The 21,293-nt window shown below is 48.0% G+C and overlaps 1 protein-coding gene across 1 annotated transcript; it reads right to left on the reverse strand.

Annotated features, from left to right (window-relative positions):
• Positions 1 to 8,230: 8,230 nt before the first annotated feature.
• Positions 8,231 to 19,550, reverse strand: LOC144175817 (acetylcholinesterase-like). Its single transcript, XM_077704823.1, has 3 exons — positions 19,440 to 19,550; positions 14,651 to 16,152; positions 8,231 to 8,476 (listed from the first exon to the last, which is right to left on the reverse strand). Exons 2-3 carry the CDS (start codon positions 16,132 to 16,134, stop codon positions 8,317 to 8,319), a joined length of 1,644 nt encoding a protein of 547 aa, XP_077560949.1. The 5' UTR covers positions 16,135 to 16,152; positions 19,440 to 19,550; the 3' UTR covers positions 8,231 to 8,316.
• Between the last annotated feature and the right edge of the window lie 1,743 nt (positions 19,551 to 21,293).

Genomic DNA, 21,293 nt, shown 5'->3' on the forward strand with positions numbered 1-21,293 from the left:
ACGGCATACCCATGTCCTTCCCTTCCTCACCACACGTTCGTCTGGCTACATTTTGACATTTTCACGCATTTTGTTAGCCACCGGCCACCCCTTGCACAATAACGATTTATAATACATCGTCAGCCATTTTTGTTTAGTCACATGTGGCGTACAGCTAGCCAGTGGGGATGTCATACTGGCGCACACTCGCTTTCACAGCCAATAGAGGCGTCAGGCCAACGCATACCCGCAGGACAACATGTAGCCGCGTACGCACCTACCTGAAGTTTTCGCCCACGTTTGTAGCGCAACGCATATACGCGAGTTTTTCCCCACGGGAGACACATAACGCTTGAGCGAGGCTTACCCCTAAAAAGGTTCCCATGTGTGCCACCCTTCCCACTACACCCTATGGCAGCAGTCCTCGTCGCACCTCTGATAGCACACGTACTGCGCCTGAAGTAAAACTTGCAAGGGTTAAATAAATCCGAACCCCTGAACTGCAACGTCGAAGCGTGACGGGGTGACTAAAGCCACGAAGGCAGAGTTGTGTCAAGGTTTTGAAATTACGTTGCCGTGCAGGACCTTCAGTGTGTGACCATGTCATTACTGCTCCGAATTAGTTAAAATGGCGCATTTTTTTCGGCACACACATTTTCTTTTATCTGAGGCTGACAACTGGCATACAAAAATGTTCATTTATTATGACCAGTAAAGTGAAATCCCTGGCATCAGAGGATGGAATCTCCATGTCGGGAAGGGTGGCCACGCTTGCTGCTCCAGTTTTTTACGATTGCGAGGCTACCGAACACGATGGTAGTAGCGCGAAGCAGTCATTTTGCCTCACCTACGGTGACAAAATATAAGTATGAAGACAAAATATAAGTTTGTGTTATTAGAAAGATTTCGTGCTCTAAAGTTCCCCCAGTGCATGTCCGAATGCAAACGATGCTTTATTCACTGAAAAATTCCTTGATTTAAGGTAAAATTTTGATTTTCCCGCTTAATCGTGTGCTTTCGTGGTCTGCAATGACATCATAGGAACCGACCGCTCTGCAGCCGATTGGACATGGCCTGACTGGATGAGCGGCGGGCGCCTACTTTGTTTACCGTTAGTGAACCTAGATTGCGCCACCATACCGTGGCAAGCAGTTTTATGCCTTCCTTTTGTTTTTGACCGTATTTAAACCTGGCTTGTTCTTGTTTAGAGAGAAAACAATCTTTTCGTGAAATATAGCGCTCGCTCGACAAATATGGTCACGTAGGACACCGTTGCTTGCGTCAATCGGCCATGTTGTCTGAGACAACCCCAAAGCCCCGCAGTCCTGTGCAACTAAACCAAGCATAGTGCGCCCAGTACACGCACCAGTACGCATCGGTACTTCTATGTTTACGTGTGCTTTCGTAACTTACATTGTTTTTCCCACCATTCGTACGGCTTTAAAAAGAATGTGCCCTATATTTAAGCGCAAATAGCTCGGTCGGCAAGCTTATAAGCTTTGCGTAATTTGCGTTTGATTTTGCCGCCCTCCGCCAATCGCCGAGCAGGCTGGTATGACATCATAGGTCCTGTTTTAGGAAATAAGCTAGTGGGTCGCATGGCCATTCCTTTTTTTTTCTAGTTATGTAACGAGGCAATCTTTGGAGTGAAGCAATCTTGTGTTTTCTCTTCATGGCTACTTTAAGGTCAACACATCTAATTTAAAGACTGCGCCCATCCCATTCCCATTCCATACACAGCAAAAGGCGGCTACTTTCGTTCTCATTGCATTCCTCAAAGCCATTTTGGCATTCAATTTTTATTCCATCCAGAGCTCGCGAAAAGTGTAATAAATCCGGAGTCATTCCAATTGCAGTAGCAGCTCCGCAACACTGACACACACCCATGCACGCAAGCACACACACAAGCAGAGGCACATAGACATGCACAAACACAGATACAGATACACATACGCGCACACGCGCGCGCACACGCAAACGCACGCATGCACGTATTTTCGCTCAATGAAGCAAGTAATGCTCTCGAGTTGAAAAGAAAATTTGTTGGTCTGCTACGCTGTTCACGTACCTATAGTTTAAACAGTGTTGCGTTTTGAACGCGGCAGGAATAGTAGTACTACATGTCGAAAACTGGTTACAGTAGAACCCCGCTCTTAAGTTCCTCAGCGCTGCGTTTTCCCGGCTACACGCACTTACGTTGCTTTTGACTAGTCGCGGTGCAGCTCATATAGATCCTATGTATTAAAATCTTCACTGTTACGTCGTGGCTCAGAGTACGTCTTCGGATCATTCCTCGCAATCTGACACTCCCAAGCCGCCCGGGCAACATGCGGGGACCGCCATTTTCACGTTTGATGAGCTTTGGCAAGGCGTGGCTACGGAACTGAACGCGGGTACGATTTGCCATCACTAGATGGCCCTAGGTTACTCTATGATATCACCGTTAGAGTGAACTCGAACACAGAGTGGTTCAAACGAGCTGCAATGAAGCAAAAACAGGGTACCTACAGGGGACAACCCTGAAGTCTTGCGATTGTCTCGCCGCCACACGGTGGTCAGTGGCATTTGAGCTTCTGCGTGGGTATTTAAAAACAAACAAACAAACAAGCCAATAATTATGAAATTATGTTGCAATGAAAGCAAGCAAGCAAATAAATATTTGCATAAATAATCGCGCTTCATTATTACTATTGCGAAAATTAAGACGAATTTTCTGGACTCTTGCGATGGCGGCGCCGCCATGCGGCCGCCGCAAACAACTCTGGCGTCGTCCGCTACATGAACTTCGGCAACGCGGAGCTGTGGAATGTACGATAAACACCACGTAGCTTGAATACAGGCCCTGCAGCGAGTAGTCCTCTCGGCGAAAATATGCACCGTTAGCGCATCATTTCGCCAAATATATATCCTTCGCCTAATGTCGCCGTGGTGTTAAACGTTTAACGTTTGTCGGGCTCTGACTGGCACCTCGCTGCTTGAACACGCACTTATCAGGGGAAGATTCAGCAAATATGACGTTGCATAGAACTAAACTCTAGCGTATAGGTATACGTAAATATGTATGTGACGTATTCGGTCCTAACGAAATGCGGTGCTGTTTTTTCTTATAATCGCAAACTACAAATTTCCCCGTTATTGTCTGTTCGAACGAAGCACGAAAATTTAGTTCACTGTCAGAGTATAATTATTGCATGTCGTGCCGAAGAGAAAATAAATACTAAAGGTCAATAAAGTGACCCTAAAGCCTAGTTACCCAAAGTTTCGCGAACATTACGAAAAAAACTAAAACTAGGTATAACACTGCGGTGCTGGTAGCAATCTAACCCCAGGCTTTTGCATGTGAAGCGAGTATTCTACCGCTGCGCCACCTTTTGAAGTCTTGCGATCACAGTGCTCCTAACAAACTTTACCCGTTTGTTGCATCACTTTTGATGTATTGAAGGTATAGGCTAGAGCCACTAGATCAGGTTTCAGAGTATCGGCCCTCTTTTCTGCCATTGTTGTATGCCGCCAACAGCAGCCATTGGTGCAACCGCGTCACGTGAAATTTGGTTACCCCTGGAAGACCCATGGGCGCTGACATTTTGGTACCTCTGTGTTGCCTCAAGTGCGCTCTTCGGTAAGTCGTCATATTCGGAGCGGAATTGCGGCTATCTGACACGTTGAGAGTGAGGTTTTAAGCCCCCAGTCAGAGTAGCAATGCCGTGCTGCCCTGTACTGGGCTGTTTTGTGCCAGAGTGCACGGCCTAAATTCGTTGCACGAGGAGACGCGCCAACCGCGGGGCTGATTCACGCCTCATCCAAACGAGACTAAACCGCCCGCGGCCGACAGGCCCAAACTTGCACCGCCGTAGAGTCGCCTCTCCCTGTTGCATTGCGGCGCCTCGGCCGATTCATGCATCGGGTGAACGACCGGCAACCGACATGCGGCTGCTTGCATGGAGGCGGCTTCGCGGAGATGGCGAGGGCGTCGTCCTTCCTTTCCCCATCGTGGCGGCTCGGCAGACGCAACCGCCTCGCCTTCCTTCGTCGGATTTCAAACTTAGGCCATCGAGAGTCCTGATTGGAGCGATTCAAACTGCTCGGGGCCGAAACGGACTTCCGGGGGTACGAAAACCCGCCCGGGGGCACTTATCGTCGGCATTCTTCGCGGCATTCTTCGGCGGCCCTTTTCGGAGGCACCGAGTGGAGAGGTGCTGTCGCCTTTGTGTGAGCCATGTAATGTTTGCTTACCCTTGTACATTACGTATACAAATGTTGCTTCAACTTTTCTCCGGCTCGAAAACTTCATCGTTCTGCTCTTCGCCGCGTCGATAGCGGACGGTGCAAGGCAACTCCGCTACACCGGCGGCTGCGTTCCGATGGCCAGTCGCAACAGTGGTGACAACGTCGGGATGGCGGATTCCCAACAGTGGGGACAAGCTGAGATACGAGTCACAACATTGGTGACTTCGGTGGGATGGTGGGATGCCCAGTCGCAGTATTGGATGTCAGCTGCGGGATCGACCGGCAACGGCTACTACCTAGTGTGCTAAGCGCTGAATGTTCGTTCTCAGTTTCTCTAACACAGGTTATGGTAGTTTATAGAAGGACTGTGCGAAGCACTGTGTAGCTTTGATTGTTTCAAGCCAGCATAGGGAATTACTGCCGCGTACCTTACTAGTAGCTCGATAGTATAGGAATGACAAGAGAATTCTAACGTGGCTAAGCAGAAAGAGGATGGTGCAAACGATGGAGGACCTTAAAGAGAAGGAACTCATCGAAATCTGCGAGGATCCGGGCCTTGACTTAGGCCGTGCGAAACGGAAGCATGCGATTCTTAATATCATGCGGAAGGAGAACGAAGCTACTGAGGAATTCAATAAGGCTAGGGCTGAAATCAAAGACCGCCGCCAGCGCGAAAAGGCTGAGAAAAAAGAACTCCGTTACCGCGAAGAGGCGGAATGGCAGAAGTGGAGGCAGGAAGCCAAAATGCGGAAAAGGAGGGAGGACGCCTAAAGGCAAAAACGGGGAGAGCAAGCCGAAATCGAGCTTGAGTTTATGAGGCTCCGGTGGTGCTCCGCGGTGTCTAGCGTGACTTCTTCAACGGTTCAGGCGAGCGGTCCGAGAATTCGGAACCAAAAGCCGCCGTTCGTTGTTTGGAGGCCACCAACGGAAAACGGAGCGTCCCAGGGCAAACGCGATGCGATCGCGCTCGTATTCTTGAACAGAGAAACGAACCAGGAAAACGAGAAGGGCGCAGAGGCAGGGATGCCGCGACGGAGGATTTCGCAACGCGCAAACAGCCCGCGAGTAGCGACCAGCGCATGACACTCGCGAGTTCGCAAGCGGGTTAGCTCTCGCAGAAACTTGAGTCTTCCCCAGCGAGTGAGACGCGCAAGGAAGCCGAGCAGCGTAGCCCGAACTACGAGTCGACCGAAAACTCTCGCGGTAGGTTAGTGGAACCGCCAGCAGCTGAACGGGGTTGCGTGAAACCCTTTGGTGGAAAAACGCAGCGGACTCACCGGGCGACAGGAAGAGCACGTTGGCCCGTTGGCCCCAGCGCCCGATCAGTTGTGGCGCGAAAACGAGTTCAAGGTCGAAGCGCTGCCGAGAGAGAAATCCAATGAGCTCTTAGAAAACTACACTAACAGGGAGAGTACCGCCGTCTAGGAGACAAGGGGGTACCTAAACAAGATAACGCACGAGCTGAGACTTCCGATATCCGATAGGGGGCCGTACGAGTCCGCTGATCGCGTTCATGTGTCGGAACCAGTTTCAACGATCTGGGCAGAATGCCCAGAATCGGGGGACGCCTTGGAGACTGCTTCTAACCGGTGCACGCACAGTGCGCGACCTAACGCGGTTTCGCGGGTTAGTGTGCACCGTGCGGCTTGCCAGACGAAGCCGCACGAGCCCACGGAAACAGTAGGTGTTTCTTCGGGTGCGAGCTTCAACTCAGGCGATGTGGTGGCAAAGCCTGCAAACGGGACACAAAAGACGTGCGGGCAGGGAAACCCATGCCGCGAGCGGACCGAAAGCTCTCGCGTCAGCTTAGACGAGCCGGCTCAGCGAGGCGAACTCGACAGTGTCCCCAGTCGTCGATAGCTGGCATGCAATTAAGCTGGCACAGTTCTAACCTTCACCCTCATTCTAACCCAGTGGAGCGAAGGCACTCAGTGCCAAAGGGGAAGTTGAGAGATCTGTGCTTCGAGCGGAAACACGATTGGGAGGCATGCGTGCTGGCCGCAATGTTGGCATTGAAGTCAGCTCCACACGAGATTACGGGCGTCAGCCCTGCGAAGCGTGTGCATGACCGGGAAAAGAACGCATTTCAAATGACGAGACGAGTTGGGGGCGAACAGCCATTTCTGACGCTGCGTTCGTTTCTCACTTCGGAACACTCCGTCCCGTCATGTTGAGCTTCGGTCTCAAAAACGGAACGTCCTGTCTTTCGTGGAACGTCTCAGTACACGCTTTCTTACCTCGACACTGTTGCCAGCTTTTCTAGCACATGGTAGGAGCATGTAGAACACTTAGAGTCTTGCTGAGCAGGCTCAAAGAAGCAGGCCTACCAGTCAAACAGTCGAAGTGTCACATGGGTTGCACCGAAGTGACGTGACTAAAGCACGTGGTGGTGGTAGCGCGGCCGAAGCAGACCGTCGGAAATCAAAGTAGCCGTAGTCGAAACTATCGCCGACCAACGACTACGTCAGAGATAAGGGCTTATTATGGGTGTGGCTGGATATTACCGGCATTATTGTAAAGATTACTCCACACTTGCTAGTCCTTTAACTGACGCTCTTAGAAAGACGGAGCCAGTTAATGTGGATAGGGACACAAACAAGGAGGACGCGTACCAAACACTCAAACAAGCCTTGAGCCAGGAGCCAGTTCTAACGGCGCCGACTTTCCGAAAGGTTTCTTAGTCAGTGCGGTGCGAGCGATCGTGGCATCGCACTGAACAGACACGAAGAGGATGCGAACAGCCGGGAAAGACCAGTTCAGTACTTAAGCCCCAAGATAACTTGCAGGAAATAGGCGTACAGTACATCCAAAAAAGGAATGTGGCTGCGTCGTGTGGACAGTGCACAATTTGCGTGCTATGTAGCTGGTTCCCAGTTCGTTGTAGAAATCGAACATTGCTCGCTAACCTGGCTAAATAACGTCACCTAAAAGCGATCGTTTGCTAAGTTTGAGTATGATACTCCAGCAGCACAATCGTGTCGTTCGCTATAACAAAGGAAAGTTGAACGCTAACGCAGACGCACTAAGCCACGCGTTCTAATTAATGCTACCTTCGTCCTCCCCGTGTCTTTCGTTTCGTCTCTTCGTGAACAGCTTTTGGCATAGGAGGATTATGGGGGAAAAATGATTGCCCTCATTTGCTGCCTCAGTTGATTATTTCCGCACCGCTGGATTTCAAGTAATCAACCTTAGTTATGAGCATTTCATGTCGTGTGTTACGTTTGACACATAGTGTGAGTTCTTACTTTAAGAGTCTTGTGTCCCGCGGCCCTAGAGGGATATCGACCTGCAAATGAAAGCGTGTATTTCTGGCGACCAATGGTGCCATATATTTTGTGCATACCTCGTAAAGGTCAAACCAGACCTTGAGTGATTGGGCGCATAAGACACTATTGCCGCTCGCCGTGAGAAGTGCTGTCCAATCACCTATAGAAGGTCTGGGCATATTGCGGCTACGCTCCGACTTTCTTTGGCGCCGCAGTCTCACTAAGGCACACTAACGATGCGTCTATGAGCTCTTCCATACACGAATACCGGGACCTCTGTGCGCCTGGACACCATCCGCTTCCGTGCAGTGCACTTAGTACGCCTGTGTCGATTAGGTTCAACTGTGTGCCTCTGTGCTTGCTGTCTACGTTGATCAAGTTGCCTTCATGTAGGCCAGCCAGTTGTACATTTCAAGTGACTCTAAACAACTTTTAGTCCAAGTTTAATACTCCTCTTGTCTTTTTTGTTTTTATTCTATTTCTGCTTCGATTTTATTTTTAGGCAATTGCATCGTACGAATGCTTAATTAGGCCTGGAAGCTGGACATTCTTTTATAGGCGAGGAAATCGGCCTGTTGTTTAGACGCAATAGGAAGTGAACCGTGCTTCAGGCAGCTGCATTGAACGCTGCTCGAGTTTACAGCGGCTATTACTTCTAAAACCCCTTCCGCTTTCCGTTTTACATTATTTAGGCTTCAAGACAGACCCAATTTCTCTTATAAACGGTCCCAATACTGCTGAAAAAAAGTACACTAAGGTTCAGTGGCAATTGGCAATTTATTCAACACACTCATTTTGGTTTCCAAAGAGTTTCTGCAGAATCTGTGCACCAAGGAGACAAACTTTAAGCAACCAAGCTGGGCTGAAAAAACGGCGTCCAGAACTCGCACTCTGTGGCACGAAAGCCGTGGACGTCGCTGTAGTTCCCTGGAGCGAGCACAACGGACACCGGGTTGTTTTCTGTGTACAATGGCCACTGGCGACCGGTAGGCAACTCTGGGTTGCTGCAAAAAATCAAAAGTACGGCCAAAAATTAATGAGTCCCTTCCCTCCAGAAAGAGCGGTGTGCGGGAAGCTTGACTATAGTAAATACAAAAGTTAATCGCTCTCCTTTCCTTTCCACACCTGTATCCTAACGCACGGCGGAGCGAACCAAGCACGGCGTACCCATGTCACAGCAGAGGGTGAACTAGCTGACACACCTTCGTCGGAGCGCACCTGCGGTGTAATGTGAAGCGGCAGCAGTGCCGAGTTGCATCCGAGTCTACGATGATGAAGCCGATTCGCAACTTTGTAATTCACGGTGTGATGAAAAGCACGACTCGTGTTGCGACAACCTGACACACATTCGCTGCTTTTTGCGTCAGCCCTGAGGGTTTCTCGGGCCCACGCTTTGACGGTCGCCCGGCCGCGTGAGTTGGCCTACCAAAGATGGCGGATAATTGTAACGTATTTGTGACAAGGCCCAAAAGGTCAGCATTTACTGAATTCATCCAATCATGGTTCATAATAAACGCTTGCCCAACGCCGGCGACGGCAACAAGCAGTTTTGCGGCGTATTCCCCACTTTTCCCTAGGGGCCTCTCTTGTGCTCATCTAGGTAGCCGCTGTCCCTATAGTCTTCAATAAGACCGCTCTGTAGCCTGGCCCCAGGGCTTTCGAGCAAGCGCACTAGTCCGAATCTTATTCGCGGTCTTATTGAAGTCCGTGAACAAGACTAGACTGTGAATAAGACTGCCAATAAAAACAAGTGTTCGTGCAAGCGGGCCCAGGCTTTAATACCTGAACGCGCAGATTAAGGCTCAGCTAGATTAGTGGTTTCATATAAATTGAACGATTAAATGTGCTAATTCAGCAATTTGTTTTATTCTTTAAAGTCGCTTGTGATGTTTTTTTATTTTCGTTTTTGTTGTCTTTCCTGCTTTCAAGTTCTGTTGATATTAATTACCTCCATTTACGCTATTTTACGCCTATGAAACGTCTTATTGTGCAAATTATGCACTTATTTATTTATTTATTTATTTATTCGCAATACCCCTAAAGGCCCCCGTGAGGGGGTATTACATAGGGGGGTTACATAGCACACGTGTTGTATTAGCGCAGTTAAGCGGAAAAAATAAACAAAAAGAAGCAGGCATGTTTACACTGAAAACGTAAATAAATATACATTGTAAACTTGAAAACGCAGTAATCAAATCATTATATCAAATAAAAAGACAGGAATATAATACAGATGGTTCAAATTCAAGCACGACACGATGTACAATCTATCAGAACAACAAGAACAAAAATAAAATACAGAGCAAAAATAAAACTGTTCAGTACACAATTTCAAGGACGGGAAAAAAATCCAAAAAGAAGAGGAAAGTGCTAGGTTAGCTGTTGAATTAGTTCCTGGAATTTCGTGTTGTCTTTTTGAGAAGCGATATGAGATGGTAGATTATTCCATTCGACTATGGTACGTGGAATGAGAGACCGGGCAAAGGCAGATGAGTGGCAGTTTGTGCGTTTAACTTTGTAGGAGTGGTCTCTGCGAGAGAAAATGACTGGAGGTGGCTCGAAGAAATCATCGTGAAGTGACGCGTGGTGATACAGCTTATGGAACAGTGATAGGCGGGAAAGTTGGCGGCGATGTACTAGATCAGGTAGTTCGGCGCGACGTTTTAGTGCTGCGACGCTAGAATGAAATGAGTAGTCTGAATATATGAAGCGAGCTGCCCGGTTTTGCAGAGATTCAATATCAGTTACGATGTATGCCTGATGGGGATCCCAAATGGCTGATGCATACTCAATTTTAGGACGTATTAGTGTGGTAAAGGCAAGTTTTTGAATGTCAGAAGGAGCATGTTTAAGGTTACGCTTTAGAAAACCGAAAGAGCGATTAGCGGAAGCCAGGGTGTGTTTTATGTGATAATGCCATGACAGATCGGGTTGAAGGTGAACTCCTAGATATTTATAAGTGGATACGAGGTCAATTGAACGGTTATTGAGCACGTAGGAGGTAGGAAAGCGGGAGGCGCGATTAGTGAAGGACATATACTTAGTTTTAGAATGGTTTAGGGTCATTAACCAAGATGAGCACCATGCATTGATAGCGTTAATATCAGTTTGCAAAGCTTCACGGTCATTATCGCAAAAAATTATTCGTAAATCACACAGTCATCAGCAAAGATTCTTATTCGGGAAGAGACACAGGATGGTAAGTCGTTAATATAGATTAAAAACAGTAGCGGTCCTAGTACGCTGCCCTGGGGGACTCCGGAAGTAACAGGTTTGAAAGAAGAGGTACAAGTGTTAGCAGACGTGAACTGTAGGCTTGATGAAAGTAAATCTTTTACCCATGATAAAATGTTGGAGTGAATGTTAAGCCGAGAAAGTTTCGTGAGGAGCCTGTGATGAGGAACACGGTCGAAGGCTTTAAACTGCGTTCAACGTAAACGCAGGGGTTTACACGGTTAGTCGTTCTCACGATATTTTTATACGTGTTTCCGTAGTTCTTTTAAGCGCTTTTTTTAGTTTAGTCTTACTTTTTAAGGGGAGGTGTCTAAATGAGATTTTTTTATTTTGTCAGCTAGCTTTTTAATTTGATTCCGTACGACCGGTTATCCCGATTCACGCAATTATTATGACGATCAATTAAACGTGTTAACTCTGCCAATTTTACATTTTTCCGCAAATGCCGTTAGTCACGTCTGGCATTTGCCAGGCAAACTATGAAAACGGACCACGGTCAGTACACTTTGGTCAGTTTTCATTATTTTTTCTTTTTTATTCGTGTTTCTGTCATTAATTTTTCTCCCGGATTTTTGATCTTGTCTTCTCTTTGTGCGGCAGATGTATACAACTCATATTTCTGAATTCGTAAGTTCACTTTTATACTTTATTTCCAGGTTTTGTATGTTTTTAAGATCTCGTTCGACCAATTACCTCTATTCGGGCTGTTATAACAATTCAATCTGTTAACTCCGACAATTATGCATTTCTGTTCAAATGCGTGTCGTCACAAGGTTCGTCGGATGGGGCAATTTTTTTTATGGCTGTGGCTAGCATTCCGTCCAGATGGAACGATATAAAAGTGCTAAAGTTCCGTCCAGACGGAACGGAGCGCTAAGGGTTATCCTTCCGTCCAGACGGAATACAACTGAGAGCTTAGATTTCTGTCCAGACGAAGCCAGCGTGAAATTTGTACAGTTCCGTCCAGACGAAAGCAAAACCGGCTGATTAGACGCCATGCCCCCATTTCAGATTTGGTGTAGAAGCCTCGCATAATGGCGCTATTGTAACGGGTTCGATTCCCTCCGGAATACTTTTTTTTGCGTGATTGTGCCAGCGTTCTGTAACATCTAACGTCGTGCCCACTTTACAATTCACGCGGTGAGAGGAGTCGGCCTTGATTTTGCACTCAACCGGCCGCTCCGCTACCGCTCACTAGAGCTAAGGCCGACGTATCCATCGCCAGAGTTCCGATCATCTGTAGTTCGCAATGGGAATCACTAATTAACGGTTATTCTGGCTAGTCAATGAGCGGAAGCGGTTTACACGGGCACAGTTTACCGCGGTTAGACAAAACCGCAGTTTGCTGCGTTACCCGACAGACGAAACTGCGGTTACCCCGCTAACCGTGCTTAATGCACACTGAGCTTGGCCACCTCAGTTCGGTCACGCTAACCGCAGTTCCCGCAGCCGCAGTGCTCAAAATCACACAAGTCAGTTTGGACGCAGTGGCGGCGCATCAGCGGAGGTGAAAAAAAAACACCTGGCGTTCGGAGGAGACGAAGGCTCTCAAATAGCGGGCGCCCCAAAGCTGCCCCCAAGGGGCGCTTGCGTTCTTTGCGTCGCTCTCGCAGTCAGCGCGACTGCCCGTCAGCAGCGGCTCGTTTCCCGATACACCCGATCAACTACAACAAAAGCCGTGCTAAATTTGTCAATTCCGCTGGTCGGAATTCAGCACTCGGAAACGATCCGCGCGCACGTCGGCCGTGCCTGCAAACATGCCGGCGCATCTGCCCGCGTGGCACTGGAAGCGGCTCGAACCGGCCCAGACCACGGCAGCAACAGCTTATCGCCGCTCTTCGAAATCAATCTGAACGCGGAAAAGAACTTCCACGTGCGAGAAAGTGAATGTTTGTGTGGTGAAAAATTGTGCTATGGATTGCAATTCGCAGTTGTAGAGATAGCGGCGGTCAAATATCCACCGCGACGCTAAGCCTAAAGTTCCCAACACCGAGCAGACGCGAGAAAACCAAGCCGGTTGCGAGGTGTTGTGGAAGCCCCTCACCTAAATCTCGCCTCGCGCGAGTGCGTTGCGTTTGGGTCTGAAGCGACTGTTTTAACGATATTTCCTTTTGTCTACACTGCTTCTCTTTTGTTTTTTATCGTGAAGTTAAAAGTGTGTTAATTTATTTTTGTTACGCTCACAACCAAGTGACCGCGGTCACCACATTTAAAATTTCGCGTGTAACAGCCCAAACCGCAGTTTGCGATAACCGCGGTTAAAGTTTAGTAACCATGGTTAAACGTAACTACGGTTACTTCCGCCGAGTACTAACTTCAACAAACTAACTCTAACTCCGTCAAACGGAACTCCAAGCCGCTACCTCGACCGCGCCCGCTTCACAACAAGCAGCGAGAACAGTCTTTCTTGATATTTACCCAGCTGAACGAACCGCTTCCGCTCATTGACTAGCCAGAAAAACCGTTAATTAGTGATAACCATTACGAACTACAGATGACCAGAACTCTGGCGATGGATACGTCGGCCTTGGCTCTAGTGAGCGGTAGCGGAGTGGTCGGTTGAGTGCAAAATCAAGGCCTGCTGCTCTCACCTCGTCAATTGTAAACTTGGCGCGAAGTTTGAATTTTGAAACGATAAAAGCACAAGCAGCCACTTTGTAGTGGATCCAGTTGAAGAAAGAGCATACATACATTTCTTAAGGTCAACTTTTACAGAATGGCTTCGTCGCTACAACATTTTCACTCTACTTCAACGAAGAAGGAACACTGAGGGTAGGAGGGCGACTTCAATTCCATAACCCAAGAAAAAAATCTAAACTCGCAATCTTGCCAGCTAATTTAGGCGCGTCCACAAGACTTCGTGGAATTACGGGGCCATCGCTCGCCATGACAAGCTGGTGAGGTACTCGTGTTTGCCGAATTCAGGGAGTGCTTGCCCCCCCCCCCCCCATTGACCTTCGACTTATCCTGTAAATGTTGTTCCGGAAAAGTTGATGCTCCAGTTCGGCGCCTGTAGCTTCGTCAGCCCAGACACTTCGTGGGGACGGAAGCACTGAGGGCAACTATTGAACGGACAGCAAAACAGTTTGCGGCGGCAGAAATACCTCTCCGAACAGCGCTCCCCGCACATAATTTCAAAACCATTCTCAAATTCTGTACATCTCGTCGACACCGTTATGATTAGGCTGAGGAGCGCCCATCGACAAATGTTAAAATTGGGCAAAGTGCGTCAGTTTTCCTGAGTATAGATGCGGAAGCCGGCCCACGCTAACTCCGCACATTTCCAGCAACTACTTTATGCCGGCCCATTTAGGTACCTTATCACCTTCAGACTTCAGAATAAAATGTTCAGTTATTGCAGATAAAAAACTAGCCATCTAAAGCCAACCAGATCCTTCTTATTTAGCCTGTCTGGATCTTGTTGTAAAATATTATTTGGGTAGAAAGAAAACAACACGGAAGCACAGAGAGAAGCAGCCAGCGCCCGGGGAGCAAGCGCGATACCCTCCCATAATCATCTTCCGCATTCCGCCATTCACTAAGAGGACACCAGTAAACCCGTACTCCTCTGACACACGGCTGCTTTCTAGTGCTCAGTGCTACTAGGCTACTTTTGCGTTTGATACCTGTGATGAACACCGAAATCGCCACTGAGAACGTTGTGTAAGGGAGCAAAGCATCGCACTACAACCCGTAAATCTGTCAAACGAAAACGCGAACCCGAACGGGTAAAAGAACATTTCGGGTATCACAGTGAGTATAACGTATATGTCCTAGTTTGACTTCCCACGGATACCATCCTTCTCGAAATATCCAAGTAGAATGTTTATGAATTCAACAGACAAATGGCTGCATATTTCGGAAGGATGTTTTCTGAGCAAGACACAGAAGCACGGCTTCTTCAAACATGCAGACGACCGAGAGCACTAGATCACTCGACTTACCCGGTGAAAGCAAAGGATGACAAAATCCGTACGAACGCCTCGCTGATGTTATAGTGTTCGTCACCCAGATGCGAGGCATTGGACAGAGGATGCCCAAACAAGAAGAAAAGTTCGCCCGTGTGCGGCGTGCCAACCCACGTGGGCAACTCCGGCGAATCGTACTTGTGGTCGAACACATAACTAAACACTTTGTTTCCTCGTGCAGCAAGGTGTCTAGCCAGGAAATGCACAGGGCAGTTGAACATACGATCTGAGAGGTAATCCAGGTACTGCCTGACAAGCGCGGTGTTGCTGCTGATTGTAACATTTTCCAAGTAGTGCTCTAGTGTAGACGGTGGTATCTCCCTCATTTGGTTTTCCATCGCGCGCTCTAGTACCTGCCTAATGCTCGTCGCGTTCTCAGATTCGATGTCTTCAAGCAACAAACGACCTCTGGTTGAACGAGCGAGTGCCCAGCACATCTCGTCCGATGTGAGACCCAAGACTACGCTGACTTGTTGAAATAAACCGCGTTCTGTGGCCGTCCTTGGATCTTTAGGCAGGAAGTCATTGTGGTAGGATGGAAAGAAAGGCACAAATTTTGGCGCGACTGCTTCAGCAGAAGCTGATATTAGTTCCTCGACTGATTTGTTCCTTAGACAGCTGATAATTCCGTCTGCGTGTGTTGCCAAATTCCAGTCATCGTAGGAGCAGTTCAGTATCGTCGACACACGGTCACCCTTCTGCAGGCTGTGCTGTGGCGAATCAAAAAGGTCTATAGAGTAGAGGCTGCCACTGAGCAACATAGCATTCCGAAATAGATCTTTGCTCAGTGGTGAAAGTAAATGTGCATGGACGCACATGGCACCCGCGCTTTGACCAAATAGGGTCACTTTGAAAGGATCTCCTCGGAAATACTCGGCATTCTCTTGAACCCACTTCAGAGCCAACATCTGATCCATCAGGCCCATGTTGCCGGGTGCTTCGACCGAACTGGCATCTAGGAATCCGAGTACACCGAGCCGGTAGTTCATCGACACAACCACTAGGCCGGCCTTTGCGGATAAAATAGAACCATTGTATTTCGGGTTAGACGAACTAGAATACTTAAAGCCTCCGCCGTGTATCCACACCACGACTGGGAGACGTTCAACGGTCTCGTTTTCTTCTCGCTCTGGTGTCCAAACATTGAGGTGTAAGCAGTCCTCCGTATAGTTGATTCCGGTGGGCGATAGTCCGGAAAAGCCAGGCTGTGGGCAGGCGGTGCGACGTGCTGTGGCGTCTAATGTGCCGTTCCAGGGTGTCGCAGGTATTGAAGCACGGAATCTCTTGGCACCGAGAGGGGGTTCTGCATAAGGAATCCCCAGGTACTGCTCGATTTTTGCGTTTAGTACATTTATCTTCAAACCGGCCACCCGGCCAAGTTTTGTCTGTCGTTCCACGGTGTCTTGCATGCAGCGACTTCCGATCAGCAGGCACATCGCTATCAGAATCTTGCACCACATGCTGGCTCCTCAGCTTACCTGAAAAATGTAACCATTTTTGCCGTCCGTAACTCACGTCACTAGCTAAATGGAGAGTACGTGACCGCTTACAAATGCAAGAGACCTCTGATTGCTCATTAGATTTGTTGAGGGAGATATTTTACAACTATAATGTTCGTCCTTAGATGTGAGCTTGTTAAAAAAACGGTTGCACAAGTAGAGGCTTGAGCCTGCTTCTTTGTTATTTGTTTGTTAAATAACATAGAACTATAAAGAGGAAACGAGAAGCTCACGTTTACGTTGGGTGAACTTCGATACCAAAACTTGAAATTTACCGCCGTGTTCTATCAACGAAATATCGACACCAATTGAGATGGTGTCGAAACCTCCGACACTGCGCAAAGGGTTCGACGAAACCTTATACGACAAAAAAAACATTGGCACAGAATTCAGCGACGTGAGGCAGCATAATCTCAGGGCGAAATCCCTGGCTGCTCAAGGTCATGGGACAGCGGGATCTCCCTCATTGTTTAAAGTCTTCTCTGAACGGAACTGCTACATGAAAAGAAACATAGATTCTAGGGGCCGAAGGTAGCCGAACATTGTTGAACTCGTCGTTCCAAGCAATGTACTTCATAACATCAGTTAGGGCAACACGTTTGCTATATTTGGTGGCACCACTTAGCATACCCAAAACCACAAAGAGCGATGCTCGCGCATTAATGTCTCAATCACTGCAAAAAACTTTAAATGTCATCGTTTAAATTCGTGTTTAAGCAGAAGTTTTAGGCAGAAGCAGAAAATTTAAGCAGAAGTGTAGTAGAACCTTCAGTGTACCTGTAGGTGTTATATCCAGGCATTGCTCAGGAGCGGCACCTCGACGATCTCACCCCCTCTTCATAGCAGCGTTCAAACCGACAAAAAATACCGGTTCGGTTACGAGTGGGGTTCAGGTGAAGTCATTTCCTTCCGGTTCAGTTACGGTTCCACTAAATCTCTTGCCGAAACGGTTCGCGAACCGGTTAAATTAGTTAAATTATTATCGAAGTGTCACAAACGCTTTACAGTTATGTCTAACCATAATACAAAACTCAGTCTTCTTGATTCAAAATAGAGCCTCTCCCAAGTATATGCTGCGCAATTTTAAAGCCGATAGTAAGCGGTTAGGCCAGATTAGCGAAAACAGATGAAGCATTGCAGGTTTACTGCACTTATCCCTGTTCGTGTCCTGGGGACTTCACTAAGCCTCCGCGGAGATTCACGACTGTGGTATATATTTTCAACCGTTTCCTCTCTATTTTTGTTAAAATAGCAATCCTGTCTATGTATCTCTTGATCACAGTGGCAGTTAAACGCATAGAGGTAGGCCCGCATACCGGGGTGTGACATCGGTATGTTAGCACGGGACATGTTTAAATACCACGGGAGTATTTTTCTCGTGAGCTGTAGCACACGGAAAAATCCTCCATCAGCCAAGTGAACGATATCTATGACTTAGAGTTTAATATTAGAATTTATACGTTGCATTTACGTAACTTCTGTAAGAATTTTGTTAGTAGGGAGCGCTTAAGCGCCCGCTCAGGTGGTTTCACGGCGCCCTCGTCCGTCGTTGTACCCGAGCGAAAGAACGGTAGACTGCAGTCAATGGAGTTAGAACCAGCAGGAAAGCGGACGAGGAAAGTATGCGGAAAGTATCAGGGGAGGGCGGTGTGCGGAGACTGATCAGGACATTTTCTCTGTCGGCGGCGCTTCACGAGATCACCGAGAGAACGTGGACGCCGGCGAAGATAGAGCGAGCAGGAAACCGGAGGTATGGCGGAACGCGCAAGAAGACATGTTCCCCCGCGGGGACGCGCTACGAGACAACGCCAGAGCATATCGCGCGCCTTCGTGCGTTCGTTGATGCGGCGATAACTTCTGGAGACACAGCACGTATACGCCGCCACCCAGAAGAGATTAACTTCGCCATGCGCAAATATTTCGCATTAGGAAGTATAGTAATCGCTCGCCAACCTTTTTGCCCTATGGGACCAAGATTGGTCACGCCGGATAATTCGTCAGCGGTCATTTTTGTAGTTTGGGAGCCAAAATTTCGCGTAAAGTAAGCATTCCTTGACGCTCAGTCACAGCGTAGTCCCTCCGATCACTGGAATGCATTTTAAGATAGCAGTCACGAATGTGTGCGTTACTACGGATACGACTTCATTCCTGCTCGACCCCTACGCGTAGTTCCTTCCACTACATAAGAAAATTTTATACAACATTAGACGATTAAAACTGAATGGCTAATCACATGCATCAATCGCAAGATGTAACTCTTTTGAGGTCACCGTTATCTGTTTTTCCGGTCATGTTCTAGTTTGGGTTCCGCGTGCTCCGAAAATAACGGTTCTGGTTCGGGTTAATTTCCGTCAGAAATACCAATTCCGGTACGGTTTTTGGCTCGGCTCGGTTCCCGCACGACACCCTGCTCTATCGTTTCAAAAATCAGGTTCCTCAAAATATTGCATGATAATTTGATTCGTTTCAAAAATCAGGTTCCTCTGAATATTGCATGATAATTTGAGGCTTCCAACATACGGCGTATTACGCTTCCACGGTTAAAATTGGCATTGAAACATGACGTAAGTTACTTACAGAAGGTTTAAAAAAGCAGAGGTATTTAGGGTCATGCTTTCTCTCTGGAGTGTGTACACGCTCCTAGATCCATTGCAAGTAGTGAGGCGTACGTGCAATGCCGCTGCGAGTAACAATTACACTGCTCAAACCGATCTATTTTGCCTACGGAGGGCTGGTGTTTCAGCCAATTAATTAAAATATACAGCAACTTGGCTCAACAAGTATAAAAAAAAATCCATCCTTTATTTTCGCACAAGAAAGCAACCGTGCGGAAGAAAACCTGTTCAATTTCTGGTAGATGGTACAGCATCTAAATATTGTTATCCAACCATGAACTCGGAGAGAATTAAGCACTACACTTTATAATCAACATACGCAGTTGCTCGTACAGCCAAGAAGAATCAGTTTTGTAAAGATTCAAAGGCGGGCTTTGGCTATACAACGTTCTTAATTAAGTTTCCAAAAGATCTGAGCTGCCAAAACGTAAAGAAGCCCCTAAGTGGCCTCTTTGTTACAGGCTTCAAGGTTCGCGCCGAATTTCAATCCGCAGCCAATTGCTTTTTTAACCGAATAATACTGGAATTACCCCCGCTTGCGCCTGAAAAGACGGTCGTTATAATTACGCCCGCCGTTCAACAGTGGGCCAATAAAGTCCAACGGCTATTCCGTTTCTATGTACGCCGAAAAATGGGAGCTCCAGGACTCACCAGCGTAGACTACTTCGACGCCGTATCAGTGGAGAGACGATGACGCACTGGCACTGGAGAGCCGACAGAGTGGGACGTTGGACGGCAATAAAAAAAAGACGCGGCTGTAAGAGGACACGGCACTATCAACGTTCGTTTCAGAGCGAGGAGACGAAAAAAAGAAGCAAATCTTGCTGCGTCTAGACAAATCTGCCACGTTACTAAGGTTTATTTGTGGCTACGAAAGCAGCCGATGAACGGAGGGGAGAGAAATACAGATTTTTTCGTAATGTAGAGTCGTTTATCCGCGCGGCATGAAAAGCAAAAGTAGTAGGAAGCAGATATAAAACGTCAAGAAGGCCCCTTACGCAATGGCGTGGGAGTTACAAAGTGAAAGCTGCGGCGCTCTTTTGCAGAACCCTCGAACAGCCGTCCTTTCACTTCGTGTTTTCCCGCCTTGGGACCCGCATAGCGTCGCTTTGGGCATTTTATTAGAATAGTTCTAACATTCAAGGAGAATAACCGCCGAAATTAGTGCCGTACTACAGAACTATATTCAGCGCATCTCAGAATGGCGATGCCTACATCTCTACGTCGGACCCGACAATTGTACCCTCGTTCTTGCATCGCCCCGCGCCGTAGCACCAAGTCTGCATAGGCGCTAGTAACCGAAATACCAAACCCTGGACTAAGAGGCTAATACGCCGGTAAATGCACTATTAGCCGTATCCTGAGTACCAATGGACAATGGCGCATGCTCCTTGTGATCTGCTTGGGCTATTCCAAGGCTACTGGAGTGACGCCGCCGCCGCCGCATGAATGGCATCTGGACAACGTCATTCCAGTTAAAAGTACGTTCACCACCGGCACAAACCGCAAGAGCAGCGATGCCCCCAATAGGGTAGTTGCAAATCCAGCTCCGTGACGTTGTCTGAAAACAATGCAAAGACAACCTATCTTCCGGCGGAAGCCGGTTCTCGGCGCAACTTTCCTTTGCCCCGGTCCAGGAATTATTCGTTTCACTGCCTTGTAGCCGTATTTCTTTGAAGGTGGTTGCATTATCGCTAAGTGAAACGTCGCGATACCTGGTGCAACAAAGTAACCTGAAGCAAGGGGCAAAGGAGAGTTTCGGCTAACTTGCTTGTAGCGGCTTCTCGGTTACTTTCCACACCACGTTTCAGTACCTAAACGCAATATTTCATTATAGCAGAGTGCATTATCGTCAGTTCTTATGCACTTTGTCTCGATGAAACGCCGTCGAAGCAGACAGCGCGAAGACAACGCGAGTGGCAGTGGCGCAATCGTCGTTCAGTGAGAGCAGACTCCAGTGCAGCTGCGGGATCACACAGATTTTGATCTTAGAGGCCTTACCAGTGAGCCCAAGACAGTGAGGAGACACAACTTGCGCATTATGGCTGTAGGAGAGCGGCAATCACGTTAGTTCAAAAAAGCGTCCGCTGTGGCAGGTGGGTCTGTGGTTTCACAGTGCATCCCCAATACAAGTGGGACCCGCCGCAGTGGCTCAGTGGCTAAGGCATTCTGCTGCTGAGCACGAGGTCGCGGTTTCGATTCCCGGCCGTGGCGGCCGCTTTTCTCATGGATGCGAAAAGTAAAAACGCCCGTGTGTTCGAGATTTCGGCGCACGTTATATATCCCCAGGTGGTCAAAATTATTCCGGAGCCCCCCCACTACGGCGCGCCTCATCGCCTGCGTTGCGTCGGCGCGTTAAACCCTACAATCAGTCAATACAAGTGGGCTGCAACGACGAATGAACGACAGCTCTGACAATACAAACTTCAGGAAATGTACAGTTTCCGCGGTACAATTGAAGCAGGTCATCATTTTTTAGTTTGTTTCTTTTCTTGTTTTCACACT

This window comes from Haemaphysalis longicornis, unplaced genomic scaffold (assembly GCF_048455015.1).
Source record: "Haemaphysalis longicornis isolate Haplotype H1 unplaced genomic scaffold, Haemaphysalis longicornis Haplotype H1 scaffold_3, whole genome shotgun sequence".
NCBI lineage: Eukaryota > Metazoa > Arthropoda > Arachnida > Ixodida > Ixodidae > Haemaphysalis > Haemaphysalis longicornis.

Coding starts and splice junctions, on each gene's coding strand:
- LOC144175817 (XM_077704823.1), bottom strand. CDS start 16,134: ATGTGGTGCAAGATTCTGATAGCGATGTGCCTGCTGATCGGAAGTCGC. Junction 8,477..14,650: donor TCATCCTTTGCTTTCACCGG/GTAAGTCGAGTG, acceptor GATTTTTTGCAG/CAACCCAGAGTTGCCTACCG.